At 41.8% G+C, this 16,646-nt stretch overlaps 1 protein-coding gene across 3 annotated transcripts in view; it reads left to right on the plus strand.

The window, feature by feature from the left end:
- The window catches only part of NAV2 (neuron navigator 2), a 364,133-nt gene that overhangs the window by 158,807 nt on the left and 188,680 nt on the right, over positions 1 to 16,646 (plus strand). For 2 of the 3 annotated variants that reach the window (XM_088175389.1, XM_088175390.1), the window contains exon 1: positions 5,205 to 6,358. The exons of the other annotated variant lie outside the window; for it this stretch is intronic. In XM_088175389.1, coding sequence (XP_088031515.1) covers positions 6,101 to 6,358 — 258 coding nt within the window. In that variant the 5' untranslated portion in view covers positions 5,205 to 6,100. Of the gene's footprint in view, positions 1 to 5,204; positions 6,359 to 16,646 lie in introns of those variants that run through there. 3 annotated transcript variants of the gene reach the window in all.

Raw genomic sequence — 16,646 nt, forward strand, 5'->3', positions numbered from 1 at the left:
TTCCTGTGTATTTTCTGCAAATGAATGGAACAGATGTTCCTGTCCAGGTGGAACTGGGCTTGTGTATTTTTACAAATTTTACACTGTTATAAAATGAAGTGGAATTAAACCCACTGTGAATTAGAAGCATATCAGGGGATTACAAATGGAATTTTATATCAGAATTAGTGTAATGCAGACAAGATTTCTGTCAGAAGAACTGGGAACAGAACCAAGGTTTCCTCCTCTTCTCACTGCTCTATATAAAGAACTCACATGTACAGATTATAACTGCTGTGGTGAGAGGATGCCAAATTATATAATGCTTCTATCCACATTCCTCTTTCTAATCTCTACTGTTCCCCTTGAGGGAATACAACAAGAAAATCATGGGGTTTACACCTTTACTCCTCTACACCCTTACGGGGTCTTTCATAGAATGGTAACGTGAATGTACTGATGGGATCAGGTTTTTCCATATTTGATACTGGTCAGGGACAAAAGATGGATGTGAATGTGCAAAATGCCTGCAGTGCCAAAAATAGATCCATATTTATTCCTGTCATAACTTCACTTAAGTTGATGGAGCTGTGCCAAAGCCAAGCATGCCCACAGTCTATAGGACAGCTGCCTGGCAGTAGTAAAGCTTAATGAGAATGGGTTTGAGAGAACAATTGAACCCTCTAAGTCTGACACTGTGTGGTGACATTTTGGGGACATTCACCTCGACTTGAAATCATTTTTCTGGGAGATTTCAGATACACCCTTAATGCCTAAAAGCTGAGGATAGTGTTGATCAAGGTATTTTCAAGCCTTGAGTTCAGTTCCATCAGCGGTTCTGAATCACCAGACCAGCTAATGAGGTGTTTTAATTGATAGCATAATTCTACATGGTTTTTCCATTTAGGCTAATGTAACATTTGGCTTCGTTGAGGATGAATATTAACCACAAGTTGAAAGGAAGGTCTGATTCTCTGATCTTTTGCTACTTTTCATCAAGCTTTTAATTTTGCTTGCAATACCCACATGCAATCCATAGAGGCATTTTCTTTCCACTTGGGTATAGAGACTCTGTTTTGTTGTTAATTGATAATGTGTGAGCTGTGGAGGCAGCTTCAATGGTTTTACTGTTCCAGAAACGTTCATCTCATTCATAAAGATCATCTGTTCAAGAGCAGTCAACCCTGGGCTTTTGTTCTGTTTACTGGCTTTATTTTGGGCAATGTGCTGACTTGCCTACAAGCTCTTGAACTACAGAGCATTCAAATAGTTTCCTCTGGTGTGTTAAGTTCTTGAGTTCACATGAGCCTGCTCACTAAAATTTTGAGAGTATTAAGCCAGTTCTCAACACCAGAGTCTTGGCACTTGAGCTGACACTCCATGGTGCTGAGCAGTCACAGCTTGAATCCAAAGCAGTGATACTTTCTGAGCTTCAAAATCAGCTGTATAAGCCAAATCAGTAGGGTTTATTGTGGTTTCATTGTGTTTTTTTTTTTTTTTTTGTTTTGTTTTTTTTTAAATCTAACAGGGAAGTAAAGTGCTTGTTTATAGGATTTTTCCTTCCTTATTCCCCCATTTGGGGAGTGGGTGGATGCTCCCTGGACTACAGGCAGATAAGAAGGGGATGTTGTGGTTATTCAGGCAAAGATACTCATCATACTTAAAGCTGCAAGGGAATTTCTCCTAGTCAGAGGCTTACCCAGCATTTCTGGGAAGGAATGAAGCTCTTGCTTTTTGTTTATATAGCTTGCCTCCTTTTTAAGATTACATACTCCTAGCTTAGACACAGAAATTTGGGTGATTCAAAACAGGGGAAGGGAAAACTGGGCCTTTCAAAGAAGATAAGAGATAGGTTCCCTTTGACTGTCTGAGAGAAGAAGTTTCTTTTAAAAATCCTAGCCTTAAAAACAGATAAATGAATTTGTTAGACGAGAACAACAACAACAAAAACAACACAAAACCAAAACAAAACCAAAAATCCAGACAACCTAAAAATCTGTCACTTCCAAAGACAGACCAGAATTGATGTTGCCAATCTTTGCATATAAAGCCTGTAATATGATGCAATTTATGATCTCATGGTGTGACTGCACTGCCACTGGATACAGCAGCTTGATTTCAGTGCCATTATGCTGTGATGTTTAGATATATAAAGGAAAATATGTATAACATAAAAACTTCCCGAGGTTTTAGATGACAAAGGATGCTTAGATGCAAATTGAATCCATGAGAGAAGCAGTAATTCTAGGTCACTCCTCAAATGTGTTATCAGGAAATGTGTTATTTGGGGAAAAATGAGTTCATCTCACTGATTTGGCAAAATAACTGTCAGGATCATAGACTGAGTGTATTCAGAAGAAATCATCTTCAGTAGACTGAACTGCATGATGAGAAATCAGTAAAACTCCTCTGAGTGTCTGAAGTGGAGTATTTCAATCCACCGTCATCAAAGGATCAGATCCCATAACTGTCAAAGGAACAATGAAAGGAATCCTTTCCTTTTGGTCAGATTAACTTTGTGGCTGTTTTGATATCCTGTACCCTGGCCAGTTTCCCAAGATAAAAACAGAAAAACAAAAACTGGCAATTTGGGTGCAGCAGGAATTGGTGGCTTGAACCTCATAAAACGTGTAAGTGAATGTAAAGCCGTCAATTAGATTTTCTAATAGCTTTTAAAGCTTACTGTATTTTATCACAGACCTAAAATTAGCCTGGTTTTCAGGCCTGGATCTTTTCCAAGGTGTTCATACTGGAGCCCAACCTTCTCTTAGCCAACAAGGCTGAGTTCTCAGCATGGAAAGGTGGAAATGGTGTTGGAGCATTTGACACATTTCTGCTGCAATAACTACCAGTCCTCTCAGACAGTAAATTCACATTCTTTATTGAATTGTAGGGTTTTGAAATGTTCTGTATAGCTGTGTTTAAGCATACATTGTGCACGGTTATGACAGAACATTAGAAGATTTGTTTTGGTAGGATCTCAATAAGATGGATGAAGAGGGATTTCAGATGTGTGCTTTCCCATCTGAAATTGGTGGATAGAGATTGAGGTGGAAGCAGTTACTTAAAAAAACAGCTACCATAAAATTTGCCCTTTTGTAGTTACTACAAAACAGCCTGCAGAAGTGATACACGTGAAAGCAGATGTGCTGAAAACATCCCAGCAACAGCCAAAACTCAACATGTGAGCTTTGTATGTACTGTGGGAACTTGAATTACATTTTGCATTGCAATGTTGAGGAAGAATAGTACTTGATAATAAGTAGAGCACAATTTCTGAATTTAGTTTTTTGTTCTGCCACTTAGTCACTGTGTAACCTTGGGTAAGTCATTTAAGACGACATCTGCAGAAAGATTCAGCAATGCTGTCTTCATCCTGGAGACACCTACAATATAATCCAAGAAATGCCTCTTTTTTCTATCTGAAAGCATCTCAGATCTAAAAACCTGAGGTTTGCACACTTAAAACTTCCTCAAAAGACTGGGTGTTAAATAGGCAGATCCCAGCTCCCCTTGCCATGAGTGATGGAGCATGATTGAGCCTGCCTTCCCCAAGCACTGCTTGCCTGGATGGAGCAGGGGCAGTGGGGCTGGGCTTCCTCTGTCCTGCTCAGTAGCTTCACCCAGTGTGTATTTCAAACATTTCAAATGTAGGTTCATGGCTTCTCTGGATGTCCCATTCCTAGAGGTGTTTCAGGCCAGGTTGGATGGGGTTTTGAGCAATCTGGACTAGTGGAAGGTGTCCCTGCCCGTGGCAGGGGGTTTGGAACTTTTATTCTGTAAGATCCCTTCCAACCCAAACCACTCTCTCCTTCCTTGGATCACTCTTGTTCTTGCCACACAGGCAGTGGTTTAGGGATTCAGTATTTGGAGAGTGGATGAGGGTGGCATTAAGGAGCTGAAGGAAGCAGCCCTGCTCTGGAAATAAAGCAATTAACTGGTAGTGTGATGAGGATGTGATTTAAATGCACCTTTTGCTTGCATGTCTCATGCTGTTTTTAAGAATGTTATTCTGAGGCACTCTCCCTATAATCATAGAATTGTTAAGGTTGGAAAAGACCTCCAAGATCATCAAATCCAACTGTTATCCCAGCACTGCCACTAAACCATGTTCCAAGTGCCATATCCATGTGTTTTTTGAACATGTGCTTCCCTGAGCAGCCTATTTCAATGCCTGATAATCATTTCAGTGAAGAAATTTTTCCTGATATCCCTGGCACAACTTGTGGCCATTTCCTCTCCTCCTGTCACTTATGGCTTGGGAGCAGAGCCTGACTCCCACCTGAGTACAGTGTCCTCCCAGGCAGTTGTAGAGAGCCAGAAGGTCCCCCCTGAGGATCCTTTTCTCCAGGCTGAGCACCCCTAGCTGCTTCTCATCAGGCTTGTGCTCCATTCCCAGCTTCATTCCCTTCTCTGGACACACTCCAGCCCCTCAGTGTCTTTCTCGCAGTGGGGGACAAGTCAAGGCTTTAACCGGGCACTGTGGCACTGTAGGTGCTGGTGCTGAGCCCCCCCTTGGTGCCTCGATTTGCACAGTGATAATGTCCCACTGTGCAGGATGGTGCAGGTGTGCGCAGGAAGGGGAATATGTGCAGCTCTGGAATGTGTCAGGATGAACGGGAATGAATGCGGGATCCGGGGCTTGTAACGGATCCTGGCATCCAGCGAGCAGCGTCGGGAGGGACCTGCGACACCGAAAGGCTCCCCAAAGCCAAGCGTTGCTATAATAGGGCCGGATTACTCACTGTGCTTATTCAAATTCCTGTTGATGCTGGCAGCGGGAGTTTTTCCCGAACAGCCACGAACAATGAGTCACCTCCAGGTGTTTTGATTTGAATTTTTTTTTTTTTTCCTTCCATATTTCAAAAAGAAACCGGTCCACGGCTCGCTCCGTGCCGCTCCCCCGGAGCATCCGAGCGAGCATCCATCCATCCATCCATCCATCCATCCATCCATCCATCCATCCATCCATCCATCCATCCATCCCTCCAGAATCCCTCCATCCCTCCAGAATCCCTGCCCGCCGCGGGAGCCGAGGCCGCTCCTCCCCCTGCGGAGAGAGAGGGAGCGATTTCTCCGTTATTTTTTTTTTTTTTTTTTTTTTTGGTCGTCGCTGCTCGGAGCGGGCAGGACCAGCCCGGGTCCCGCCCTGGTGCCGGCCCCCCCGGGATGCGCCGGGCGAGCAGCGCCGGCCGGAGCCGCTGCTCGGAGGGAGGGAGGGAACATGAGCTGCCGGCTGCTTTCCCTTCCCTCTCGCAGCTGAATCGCTTTCATTTTTAAATTCTATTTTTTTCTTTTTTTTTTTTTTTTTTTTTCCTCCACCCCCCCCACCCTTTCAGGTTTTTATGCTCAGCGCCGGGGGAGCCGGGAAATTTTGTGGCCACTGACATATTTTGATTTAAAAATCGCTGTCAGTGGACGTTTCTCCTTCTGCTCCGGCATCGTTGTCCTGTTCACAGCTATTTAGGCTTAAGAAGCTTGATTCTCTAAGGCTTGTATCCAAGGGCATCAGTCATTAACACACTGAGCTACATCTGCTTCTTGGCTAAGACTGAAGAAAGACATCTTAAGCTGGAAATCCTGCTCGCTCACTCTCTAGTGCGTACGGAAGGGGAAGCATATGCAGCAGCAGGTTCCTTTTTTTTTTTTTTTTTTTTTCTCCTCCAAAGGCTGCCTCACTTTGGAGATGCAGTGACAAGATAATGGAGTGAAAGTCTCTCGTTTCCAGGCAAGAAAATTACAGGAGTCAGATAGAGAAAAGAAGGAGCAAGTTATATAGCAGAAATAGGAAAGAGGACAGTAGTAAAGAATTGAAAATATAATTAGAGGAAACAGGTGGAAGGCTGGCACAAAGCTGGGAGATATTTTGGACTGAAAGTGGCGTGTTTTTTTTTTTTTTTTTTCTTTTTTTCTTTTCTCCTTTCCCTTTTAAAAAAACTTTTTATTTTTAATTGGTTTTATTGTTGATTTTAAATTATAAGCTGATTTTGGAGACCTCTGCTGTAACTAGGCTGCTTTAGAGTAGAACAGCTTCCCCGGCGTGTCATTTTCTCTCTCCCTGCCTGCTGTCTCTGCTGTTGCTGCTGCTGACAGAAACGTGTTAGGAAAGCAGAAAGAGAAAATGCCAGCCATCCTGGTAGCCTCCAAAATGAAATCGGGACTACCTAAACCCGTACACAGCGCTGCTCCAATCCTGCATGTCCCAACGGCCAGGACCATCCCACAGCCCTGTTACCTGAAGTTTGGGAACAAGGTGGAGGTGACGAAGCCATTGTATTCCAGCCAGATTCCTCTCAAATCTTCCAATGGACAAGAAAACGCAGGAGATGGCCTCCCAGCAAGGAAGAGTAGCTCGGTAGAAAATGGATTTGACACACAGGTTAGCAGGCACCAAATACTGGGGAGGTGTATGTGAGAATTTATTTCTGTGTTGAGAGTGTGCAGCAGGTTTTCTGGGGTAAATAGCAGTGTGAGAAGGGGTGTGTGTGTGTGTGTGTGTGTGTGCTAACATCTGTCTGCAGTGGTGGGATGTTTTATATTCCACACAGTGGCATGTGTAATTGTGTCAGCATGATGGAGCTGATGGTGGGGTGCTGAGGGATGGGGCTGCGGGTGCTGCTTGCCTGTGCTGCCTTCTCCATCGCCTCTGCTTGAACTTGGGGAGATTTACAGGAGGGAGGTGGCAGAGATGTTGTTTGTGGGGTGTGTTCTTTGTGTGCTTTCTGTAGGTGCTAAGTGTAAGGGCTGGCTGGTGTGCCTGGGCTGGGGGAGGATTGCTGATTATGTTTTGTGTTCGGTCATGTACTGTACCAGAGCACTAGTTGTGTGAATGTTCCGTGTTTGTAGCTGTGTGGGGAGTGAATGGGAGGCAGTGCTTGATGCTAGATTACAATATGCATGTCATTCAGTGCAGCTAAATTAAACAGATTATGTAGGAAATGAACACTTAAGTGGAATTGCCGGTATAATGCTATATGTGCATGACATCATAGATGCAGCACATCACCAATACACGTATTTTAGGTTTAGGTTTCCCTTTCATCTGTGTCAGTCTTCCAATGTATTTTTATATATGCTGCTTGCTGTATAGGGAGGAGAAATGCCCGATGGTTTGGTTTCTGTGGGCAGGGTGAGGCTGTCAGCGTGGCCGGGGCTGCCCTGCACTGCCGTGCCCCGGTGAGCTCCGCAGCAGCGTGGGCACAGCGTGTGTTACTGTGCTACAGAGGGAGCAGAGCAGATGGGCTGCTGCAGCAAGCACAATTGATTGCTGTGCTACAGAGATGGCTGGACAGCCCCGAGATGTGTTTTGGCAACAGCCACAGACGTTACACGCTGCTCCTGCCAATATCCGAGCCCGGCGGAAGGTGATACCATTATGCTGAGAGAGGGAAATGATGACAGAGACTCACCTGTTTTTTTTTCCTTCTTCGAGGAATAATGGATCATCCCTACCACCTAGATTCTGCAATCTGTGGCCTGGTAACCCTGTTCCCTTCAGACAAGTGTGCCTACCGATTGGGCATGTTTGACCGCGTGCCCTGATTTCGGGATGTGCTGCACTTGGGCTGCTGGTAGACAGGGTGACGTATTGGCCAGACTGATGTGACTGGAGCAGCTCCTGAGGGACTGAGAGCAGGAAAAGGAGACAGCCAAGCATCGATGCAGGGTAGTGGCAGCAGACAGAACGACCTGTGCATCACATCTTGCCCCTACAAGAGAATCGAGTGCTCTCTCTCACTTGTGCCTGGGTCTGTCCTTGTGATTATGAAACGTCAGCAAAATCTCATTATCTGCTGCCCTTTCTCTCACACATGCCATGGTTCCTGCATGGAAATCCACATTGCTGAAAAAGTGGTTGTTATTCAGAAGCACTTTCTCATCTTGTAACAGATTATGCTGGCAGAGATCTGCCAGTGGGAGCTGTTTGCAGCAGTAAAGGCAACACTATGGTGCTTTTTAACCCTTATAATGATGTGGAACAAACCCCATTTTTGTAGTCTGATGATGAAAGGGCCTTGTTATATTTGAACAAGGAGTGATTTTGGCTAAGGAAATGTCAGATAATTTTAATAATTTTACATTTTTAATTACTTCAGCAGCAGGAGAAAGCTTAAGCTTTGCATTCTCAGTAACCTCCTCTGGCAGGCAGTCTGAGCAGATGATCAGCACCTTTTAAGGTGTGAACCAGCGAGGGTTTTTTCACTACCTATTATCTTGAATAAACACAGTAATTTTTTATTGTTCCTATAGATCCAGCTTTGATCCTTCTGCCCACGAAAGCATGCAGGGTTTTGCCATTCAGGGTGGTCATTTAGAATGGCAGTCTATATCTAAAGGGAGATTTTTCCAGATGTGTTTGTATCAAGGGCACTGTTCGTTCCTTTTCCTACCATTCCTCCCTGCCAAGGGAGGAGGAACTGGATGGATGGAGAGCTGCCAGGTGATATGTCAGCAGCTGAAGCACTTTTATCTTGGAAGACCTTCAGCTGCATTCAGGTATAGAAGTGCTTTCTGGTAATATGCCTGGTAAGGTTTAATTTTGAAACCTCACCTGTCTGAACATCTTGAAAACCTGAGGGAGATCACTTTGCTTCTCTGGGTGATTTATCTGAAGTACCAATGTGACCCTCACCATTTTACTGGGCAGGCACCTGGCATCACCTGAGAGGGAGAGAAGTTACATTTTTACAGTAGAATGTAGAGTTTAGATCCACAAGCTGGATCAATGCAGAGTGTTTTGGCTCCTATCTTCTGTAGTTCTTGGTCCCTATGCAGAATTTTCAGCCCACAAGGAAGGACATCCTCCTGTGTGGGTGGAGGGAGAATGAGAGATTGTGTCACTTGGACCAGTTCTCTTGGTTCTGGGAGTATTTCAGGGAGTTGTTCTTAATCCCATTGAAGTGGGTCCTTTTTGCACTATATAATACGAAATTCAGTGGCTTATTTCACTGATTATTCTAGAGAAGATGCTGTGTCTAGAGTATAATCCAGAAGCCACCATGTGAGGATACCAGGCCACGTTCTCATGCTGCATTGCTGTGTTTCAAGCCACTTACACACCATGGCAAAGCTTCATGAGCCTTTTTTTGGTGCTTTCTAGAACCTGATTCTTCAGAGAACATGAGCAGTGCAGGTGGTATTCATTAAAGTACCAATTTTTAAAAAAAACAGCTGAAAATCAAGATATCACACTCACAAATGTGTTATCAGTGAAAACTTCTAAATATTTTGCTAATTTTGTTCCTCTTGATATGGTTTTACATTTGTAAGCTGGATTTTATAGTAACTGGAAATTTTGTGCCTTAAGGCCTTATAAGGGCAGTGTGTTTTTTAAAATGCTGTGCAATTTATAAAAAGCATACTTCAGAGTATTTCAGAAGCACTTTCCAAAAAAAGGTCTGCAGGTTTTAGCATCAGGCCCATTGTAAATGCTAGTTGGAAATCTTAGGTTGATGAATCATGGCAATATCATTCCTATTTTACTGTTACTGATATACACACTCTCTTTTTCCATATTAAATCCCCTGTGTTGTGCACAACAGTATCTGACTATTGCACTGCTGCTTATTTTGTCTGATTTGAAAACACCACCAATAAATTGTACTACCCATATTTAGAGAGAATTGTTTTGGAAATATTTGACTTAGTTACCAGAGAAACTTCCGTTGAGTAGATAGCAAGATTGTGATCTCTCATTTACAAAATGGTATTTCTCAGTGGTTCTGAAAAAGTCGGATGCCTTTGGCTACTAAATTTGCATTATTTATTTAAGAAAGAAGTCATTACCCATTAGGAGTCCGTGGTCGTGGTGTAATTGTGCAATGCAAGAAGGAAGATGCCATTGCAGGCTTGCAGTCTGCTGCCATGTCATTGTGTGAATGTCACTGAAGGAGATGTGCATTTGATTACTGTGTCTGTTGCTGCTATGTTGTATCCTCCAACTTCTTGATCTTCTTTCTCCAGAGAACCCAAAAAATGGTCATTGCTTGTACCTTAAGTAAGTGAAGCAGCACTAAAGGCACCATGACCTTGCTAAATGGTTGGTCCCACCCTTCCACTGGAACACTTCAAGTAAAGAGACATCTGTTTAACCTGGGTTTCAAGTATGTGTGTTCAGCAATCACCTGTAATTGTGCTTAGTTTGGCTGGTGGGGGGTAGGAATTGGTATTTCTGTGCAAACTTCTTTGCAATATTCATTTGCTGAAAAGCAGACAGTTGCCCTCTCCTGGTGGACGTGGCAAGCAGGTGCTCACTGGGTGTGATGTTCTCCTTCACTTTATCTTTCCCTACACTAGGCAAAGCCTAGGATTTCTAAAACTCTTGCAACTCCTCATGCTATCTACTGTACTCTTCAGTTTCCCTAGACTCCTTTTTAAAAAAGTAATTCAGTTTAAAACTGATTTAAACTGGCTAGATATCATTGTCTGAAATCAAGCTAGCTAGCTCTCTCTGCTAGATTTTTCTTCATATTGCTTTCCCAGTTTGTGAAGATCTTGTTGAGTTGGGCAGCCTGGATCTGGAGTGTTCTAGATGTCTCTATTTTCTAATCTTACACTAGATTTTTCACCTAGAGATTCTTTCCTAATTTGTCAAGATCATCTACATCTGGGGTGTGCTCTAAAAGCATTTGCCACTCCTGTTGAGGTTAAAAATATCTCTGTTTTTTTTCCTCATTGCCCATTCTGTAGCCCAAGTAATGAGGAGGGTCTGGAGGCTCTGTGGCAGCTCCCTGATATAGATGTAAATGGAGTGGATAGCCATTCCCAGGTTGTGGCACACTGCTGGCACGTTCCAGGGAGTTTTTCAGTCAGCTCTGTGCTGCTCTCAAACTGATTAACTTCATAGGTTCCTCCAGTATTTTTCCACACTTCAAATTCAGGCTCACATCAAATGTTTGATGAGCCACATGTGACCCAAATTCTGTGGGCTATCAGTTTCCCTTCTCTGCCTCACTCCCCTTGTGCCCATGCCATTAGCAATCCAAATGAAGCCACATAGTTCAGATATTAGTAATTACTTCTCTGTATTTTAATTAACTTTAGCAGGAGCCGTTTAAACCTTCGTATCACTGTCTTGCTAATGTGAAGTTCAGAGAGAGAAAGATTAATGGAGTATATTGGAGAGAAAGGATTCCTGCCCTTCTCATGTGCATTTTGTGTGTGATACGAGGTTTCACAGTTCTCATACTGAACCACCTTGCAGAAGGGATAGGGATCAAGCAAATCTTTTTCTGGACCCACTTTAAAGTCAGATGAACATCGATTGGTTTCAGTGCCATTGCATGAGCTGCCTCAGTGGTGTGAAATTTGGTCTCGCTACAAGTGCTGAGCTAATTATAAATGAAATTACAGGAAATACTGTCAATCATACTGGTAACTTTCACATAAAAATCGCTTTTTTGGAAGAAACCAAATGGGGTTGAGTTTAGGATATGAACAAAGGATAGATTTTACTGAAGTTGAGAGAAGCTAAGAAAAATTATAGGTTCAGGCTATCCAAATACAGAAGCACAAAGTAAATTTGAAATTGGTACTAATGAGCTTGTTCATATGATTATAGTTATGTACCTGAGTACCTTCTTACAAAAAGGCCTGTACTGTAACTTCATGATGTATTTTTTTTACACCTCTTTTTTGAGGCTGCTAAATGGCCAAATTATTTTTTCTATTCATGATTACAGTGGGTTTATAATTACAGTTGATATACTTATAGATACATACTGAAAAGAAAAAAAACATTCCAAAATTGTTTTGTTGTGATTCTTAACAAGGATTTTTCAGTGATTTGTCTATTCATATAAAGAGCTACCTTTTATAAAGCCTTGCATTTGAACAACAGGTGTAACATTGCACCATAAATTCAGGAGGTTCTTTAATCATTGGGTTTTCATTTAGAATGTGCAAAGGGTTACTTTGCACAAAGCAACTTTGTTCAAAGTTCCATTTGTTTTTTTATCATATTGGAAAATGTTTTTTTTTCCCCTCTTGCTTGTGACAGTCTATTGATCTATCTGGCTTGAACATTTGAATATGCTTAACCTAAGAGCACCCCTTAGAGGTAGAATTATTGTTCTTAGTTTCTGGAGAACATTTGTTAAGTGGATGGCTGAGGCACAGAGAAATTTAGCCAAGGTCAGAAAGTCTGCTGCTCTATAGAAAATTACTAGCTAGTCCCTTGATAGTAGATTATCTTTCTCCTTTGCTGCTACTTGTTAACAGCTCAAAATGCTCCTGCATATGGTGTCCATGTGTTCTCCTTCTGTCCTTCAAACTGGTAACTTACTCCATCAAGTTGAATTTCTTAAGTGAACACTCTCACTTTTTTGTCCCTGCTTTAGCAAGTGATTTTTCTCACCTTCTGCTTGTTACACTTGATGCAGTGACACCCAAGCAGAGAGAGGTAAAAGGATATTAGTAGAGAACAACAGATACTGCTTTTGAAATGTGCTGGCACTGAACCTGAGCTTTAGTTCTCAAAAAGAAAAAAATTCTAATTATAAAGAGGTCTGATAAACAAATCATGAACCTTTCTCAAGTTTCAAGTATCTATGAAGTACTAAAAAAAAAAAAAAAAGAGACCAACACCACTTGTGCTCTTTTTGCCTATCCAGAGGGTATCAGAATAGAAAGCCATTATTTATTATGGTAGTGTGGATTAAGCTCTGGGTTTTGGAAATTAAGGGTTGGTATTGGCTGGTTTTAATTTGCTTCTAAGAGTCCTTTGAGAAACATTGTCTGCTCTGTAATTTCACTTTCCAGATTGTCTCACCATTAGATTTAAATCTCTGAACAATTTGTAGAGTATTTTAATGCTTCTGGCCTACAAGTTCCCTGTTCTTACCAAAGTGGAAGAAATTAAGGAGGTGCTCAAATCAATAATTATTTTGCTCGAACTTTCCAAGTTCCAAGCAACAGGATAAATATTTTATAGTGCTGTTTAAGAAGATATATTTGTGAATTAAGCAATAGCTGGGCCTTTAATGAAATGGTTCTGCTCTTGACCATTTTTTCCCATTTCTTTTTTTGCTTCTTGAAGCTTTGGAGCTAAATCTTCTACTTTTTATTTTAGTATAAATCAAGAGATGCTCTTAAAATTTTAACCCATTAATCTATTTTTTTTCCTTGCAGCAAACTGTAGAATCTCATTCTCCTGAGAAATTCACCTGTCTAAAAATACCCTGCTTTAATATTATTTTTAGAAACGTCTATATTTGAAGTATATAAATGGTTAGATATTATGTGTATTATTAGACATGAACTGTTGGTACATTTTGTAACAGGAAGCTGCTGGTTTTCCATTCACCAAGAACTGGAATTCAGTCAAACACTTGGCACTTAGTTGTATGCCTCTAATTTTATCTGTAAATGTTTTTTTCTGAAATAGTTTGTGGAAACAGTCTCAGTTTCTTCAGTTTTGCAAAGCATAGGCATGAAAATAATTGCTAGAACTTAAAACAAATATACTACCTATTAAAATAAATGAGAAAAGAGGTCACTTCTTATTTTAAAACAGGCTGAGATCTTAAGTTTTATTCTGATTCTGCCTTTTTTTTGCCTCTTGAAAGTATTTTTAGGTGTGTTATCCTTGGATTATTTTTCATTTTAATTTTGGGTTATTTTAGAATTGGAAGCAATGTGTGGGAAAACAATGCCTGAAAGGAAAAAACATGCAACTTCTCTATTTGAAAATGCACTTTTACCAGGACTTTTTCCCCTGTGTGTGTTGAGTTTTGGACTGTCATATCATCATATTTTGACATTGTCTTGTTTACTTGCATTTTTTAACTTGTTCATCCCTTGTCTGGGACATTTCCTTAAGTCCTTTTCCTTGTGTGGATTTTTTTTTGTCTCTTCAGCAGTGGCTACAAGTTGCCATATCCTCCCTTTCACAGTGGAAGGAATCTCCCTGTCTTCATTTTACCTGTCCTCTCACTAATATTGGCCCATTTCTTCTGTCTTGTCCTTTATGCAATGACAGCCATGGTATAATCCAAAAGTGCCTTGGCTTTACTGGGCTGTGAAGCCTTCTTGGACAAACCTGGAGATGTTTGTCTCACCTGCTGAACAAAGGGAGCTAGTTATGCATATCCAGGTTTTCTCATGAAATATCTATTCCATGAATAAATAGAAACCCTAAAGCAGCCCTTGGCAGGCTGGCTGCAGCAGCAGCAGCTCTTCTCAGTGCTGGGGTCTCGGTGGCTTGGTTACATTTTCTCCAAACAGAAGGACTGACCCAACTTCCCTCATCATTTGCATGTTCTCCTTCATCTCCCAAATAACGTTGTAGGAGCTGGAAAGGCCTTTTGGCCAAAGGAACTAGATTTTTCTGACTTGTTTAGGAAGGACACCTATGCTTTGCTCTTGAAAGAAGTGAGAGAGGTGTGTGACAGGCTGGAATTGTAATTTTATGTATTTTGTGTCATGGAGTGACATTGTCAGCCATGAAGGCTGTTGTAGTAATACCTTTTTGTTTCATGCAATGAAGGGATCTTCCCTGATAGGATTGCTTACCGTCTGGGAATGCTGACCAATAAATATTATATTGTCTTTTTCTGCCATCTATTAATTCTATATACTTGACTATTGGTAGAATAAAATGAATACCCTGGTGGGATTTCATGTTGCTGATCTAGCTTGTATTCTATTTTACTAAGACTTTGTTATACTTGTATATCTTGAAAGAAATATTTAGAAACAGGCTCCTTTTTTCTTTAGCCATCTCCACTTGAGCCATGTCCACTGTTGGAAACTACAGATAATTTCAGTACTGACATTTTGATCCACAAAGATCAATGTGCAGCTTGTGGAGACCATAATTAATGGATCAGTCTGGTAAGATGGATTTGATTCCATTTAAAATTATTCTCCATTTGCCAGAGACTTGTGGATATTTAAGTCTTCAAAACTAATTGAAAAATGCCACGTGTTGTGCCAAGATCAAATGTGCATTGACCATTTGAAGCAATAGCTTAGAAATGGGGTTTGCTTTTCTTGCTCAATAATCAGGGGTCAGTCTGCTTCTCAGGACAGCCACATGTATTCCAGACTTGTCTGGGGTTCAGGTGGGATGGATTATTTTGGGAAGGAGTGTTTTTAGCATTGCTGCATCTTATTCCTCTGAGATGGGCTCTGGAGCACACTGGGCTCTGGTCCTCCACAGTAATGTGCCAGATGGGCACTGCCAAAGAAAGCTGGCAAAAAGGTGCCAGGTCCTCTAGCGTGGAGCTGGAAATGGGAGGCAGCAGCATCCTGTTCATCCAGGGGAATTGTAATGAATTTGCTTTATTTCACTGAAATCAAACTGCTTTCTGCTTTTCAAGAGGAAGAGCAGTGGTTGCCTAGGATCCTGTTTCCAAGCAGTCAGATACCAACTTCCCACACTGCAGCAATGTAGATTTTCTTTTTCTGCCTAGAAGATGCCTTTTGGGTTTCCCCTAGTAGGGTTTGGACCATGTGGAGTGATTGGTGGTGCAAACACCAAGATGCAGTATTGTGTGGTGGGATGTCCCTACCACTGGTGGGTTTGTTTAATCAGGTTGGATAGCAAGGTAGTTTACCTTACTTTTAACACAAGAATGAATTCCACCTTCCCCTTGTTGAGCAGGTCAACAAGGAGCCTGAAATAATTGTTTAAAAGTCTGTGGAGCTCCTAGACTTCTTAATGGCAGATCCTTCACTTTTCTTTCACCGTTGCAGCTTTGTACTGAAACTTAAATTTCTTGGCCACAACAGTGTGAGCTAAGGAAAATTTAGCCCTCTTTATTGAGAGCCTCCTGAGTGCTCTCAGATTCAGCAGAAGAGGGGTTTGTGTTGAATAAACACAGATTTTCATTTATTCCCTTCACAATCTGAGAAATGTCCACTGGTGTTGGACATGATGGAGGGGACTGATGCCACCCTTGGCTGCTGTGTCAGCGTTTCTGAGCCAATGACTCGTCAGATGCACTCAGTGTTTATTGTGCAGCATTAAGCAAAGAGAGGTTTGAAATTTCAGCGTTCCACTGGCAAATAGTTGAATTTTAAACAATTTTTCAGCTGTTGTTAGTAGCGTATCTAAATGGATTTCCAACAAATAAAAGCCCCAGGCTTTCCATGCACTTGAGTGCGTTTTGGTCATGCAGACAATGCCTGTGGTGGAAGGAGGCTTTTGCAAATCATCTTGTGAATAGCTGCAGCATCACTGCCTGCCCTGCCTCCTCCTCTCCTCCCTGACAGCAGCTGAAATGGCAGGGCTTGGTTTGGCCAGTGCATCATTTACAGCCATGCTGCTGAACACTGGGCTGGAGTGGATGGGAGCTCAGCTAATTTGCATGATTTAAAATGCCAGCTCGGTTTAATGTAGAGCAGCTGGTATATACTTAACTCCTTCAGGAGAAAACTTAATACCAGCAGATCGCATTATCCAGGGCTATGCTACACGTATTTATTTATTTATTTATCCCTTCTCCTTGCTGCTTCCTAGATCCTTTGTAAAGATCATTTGTGCACGGCTGGCAAAGGGCTCTGCTCGCTGCTGGTATTTCTGTATCTCGCAGAGTTCACAAAGCAAATGGTCCCACTGTGTGACAAATACTTGCTGCAACTCCTGAGCATCCCCTCACACACTGACCTTAGCAGACAGGACTCTAAATTAAGATGTGTCATGGTGAAGGGTGGTGAGATTAGTT

This window comes from Sturnus vulgaris, chromosome 18 (genome assembly GCF_052056855.1).
Source record: "Sturnus vulgaris isolate bStuVul1 chromosome 18, bStuVul1.hap1, whole genome shotgun sequence".
NCBI lineage: Eukaryota > Metazoa > Chordata > Aves > Passeriformes > Sturnidae > Sturnus > Sturnus vulgaris.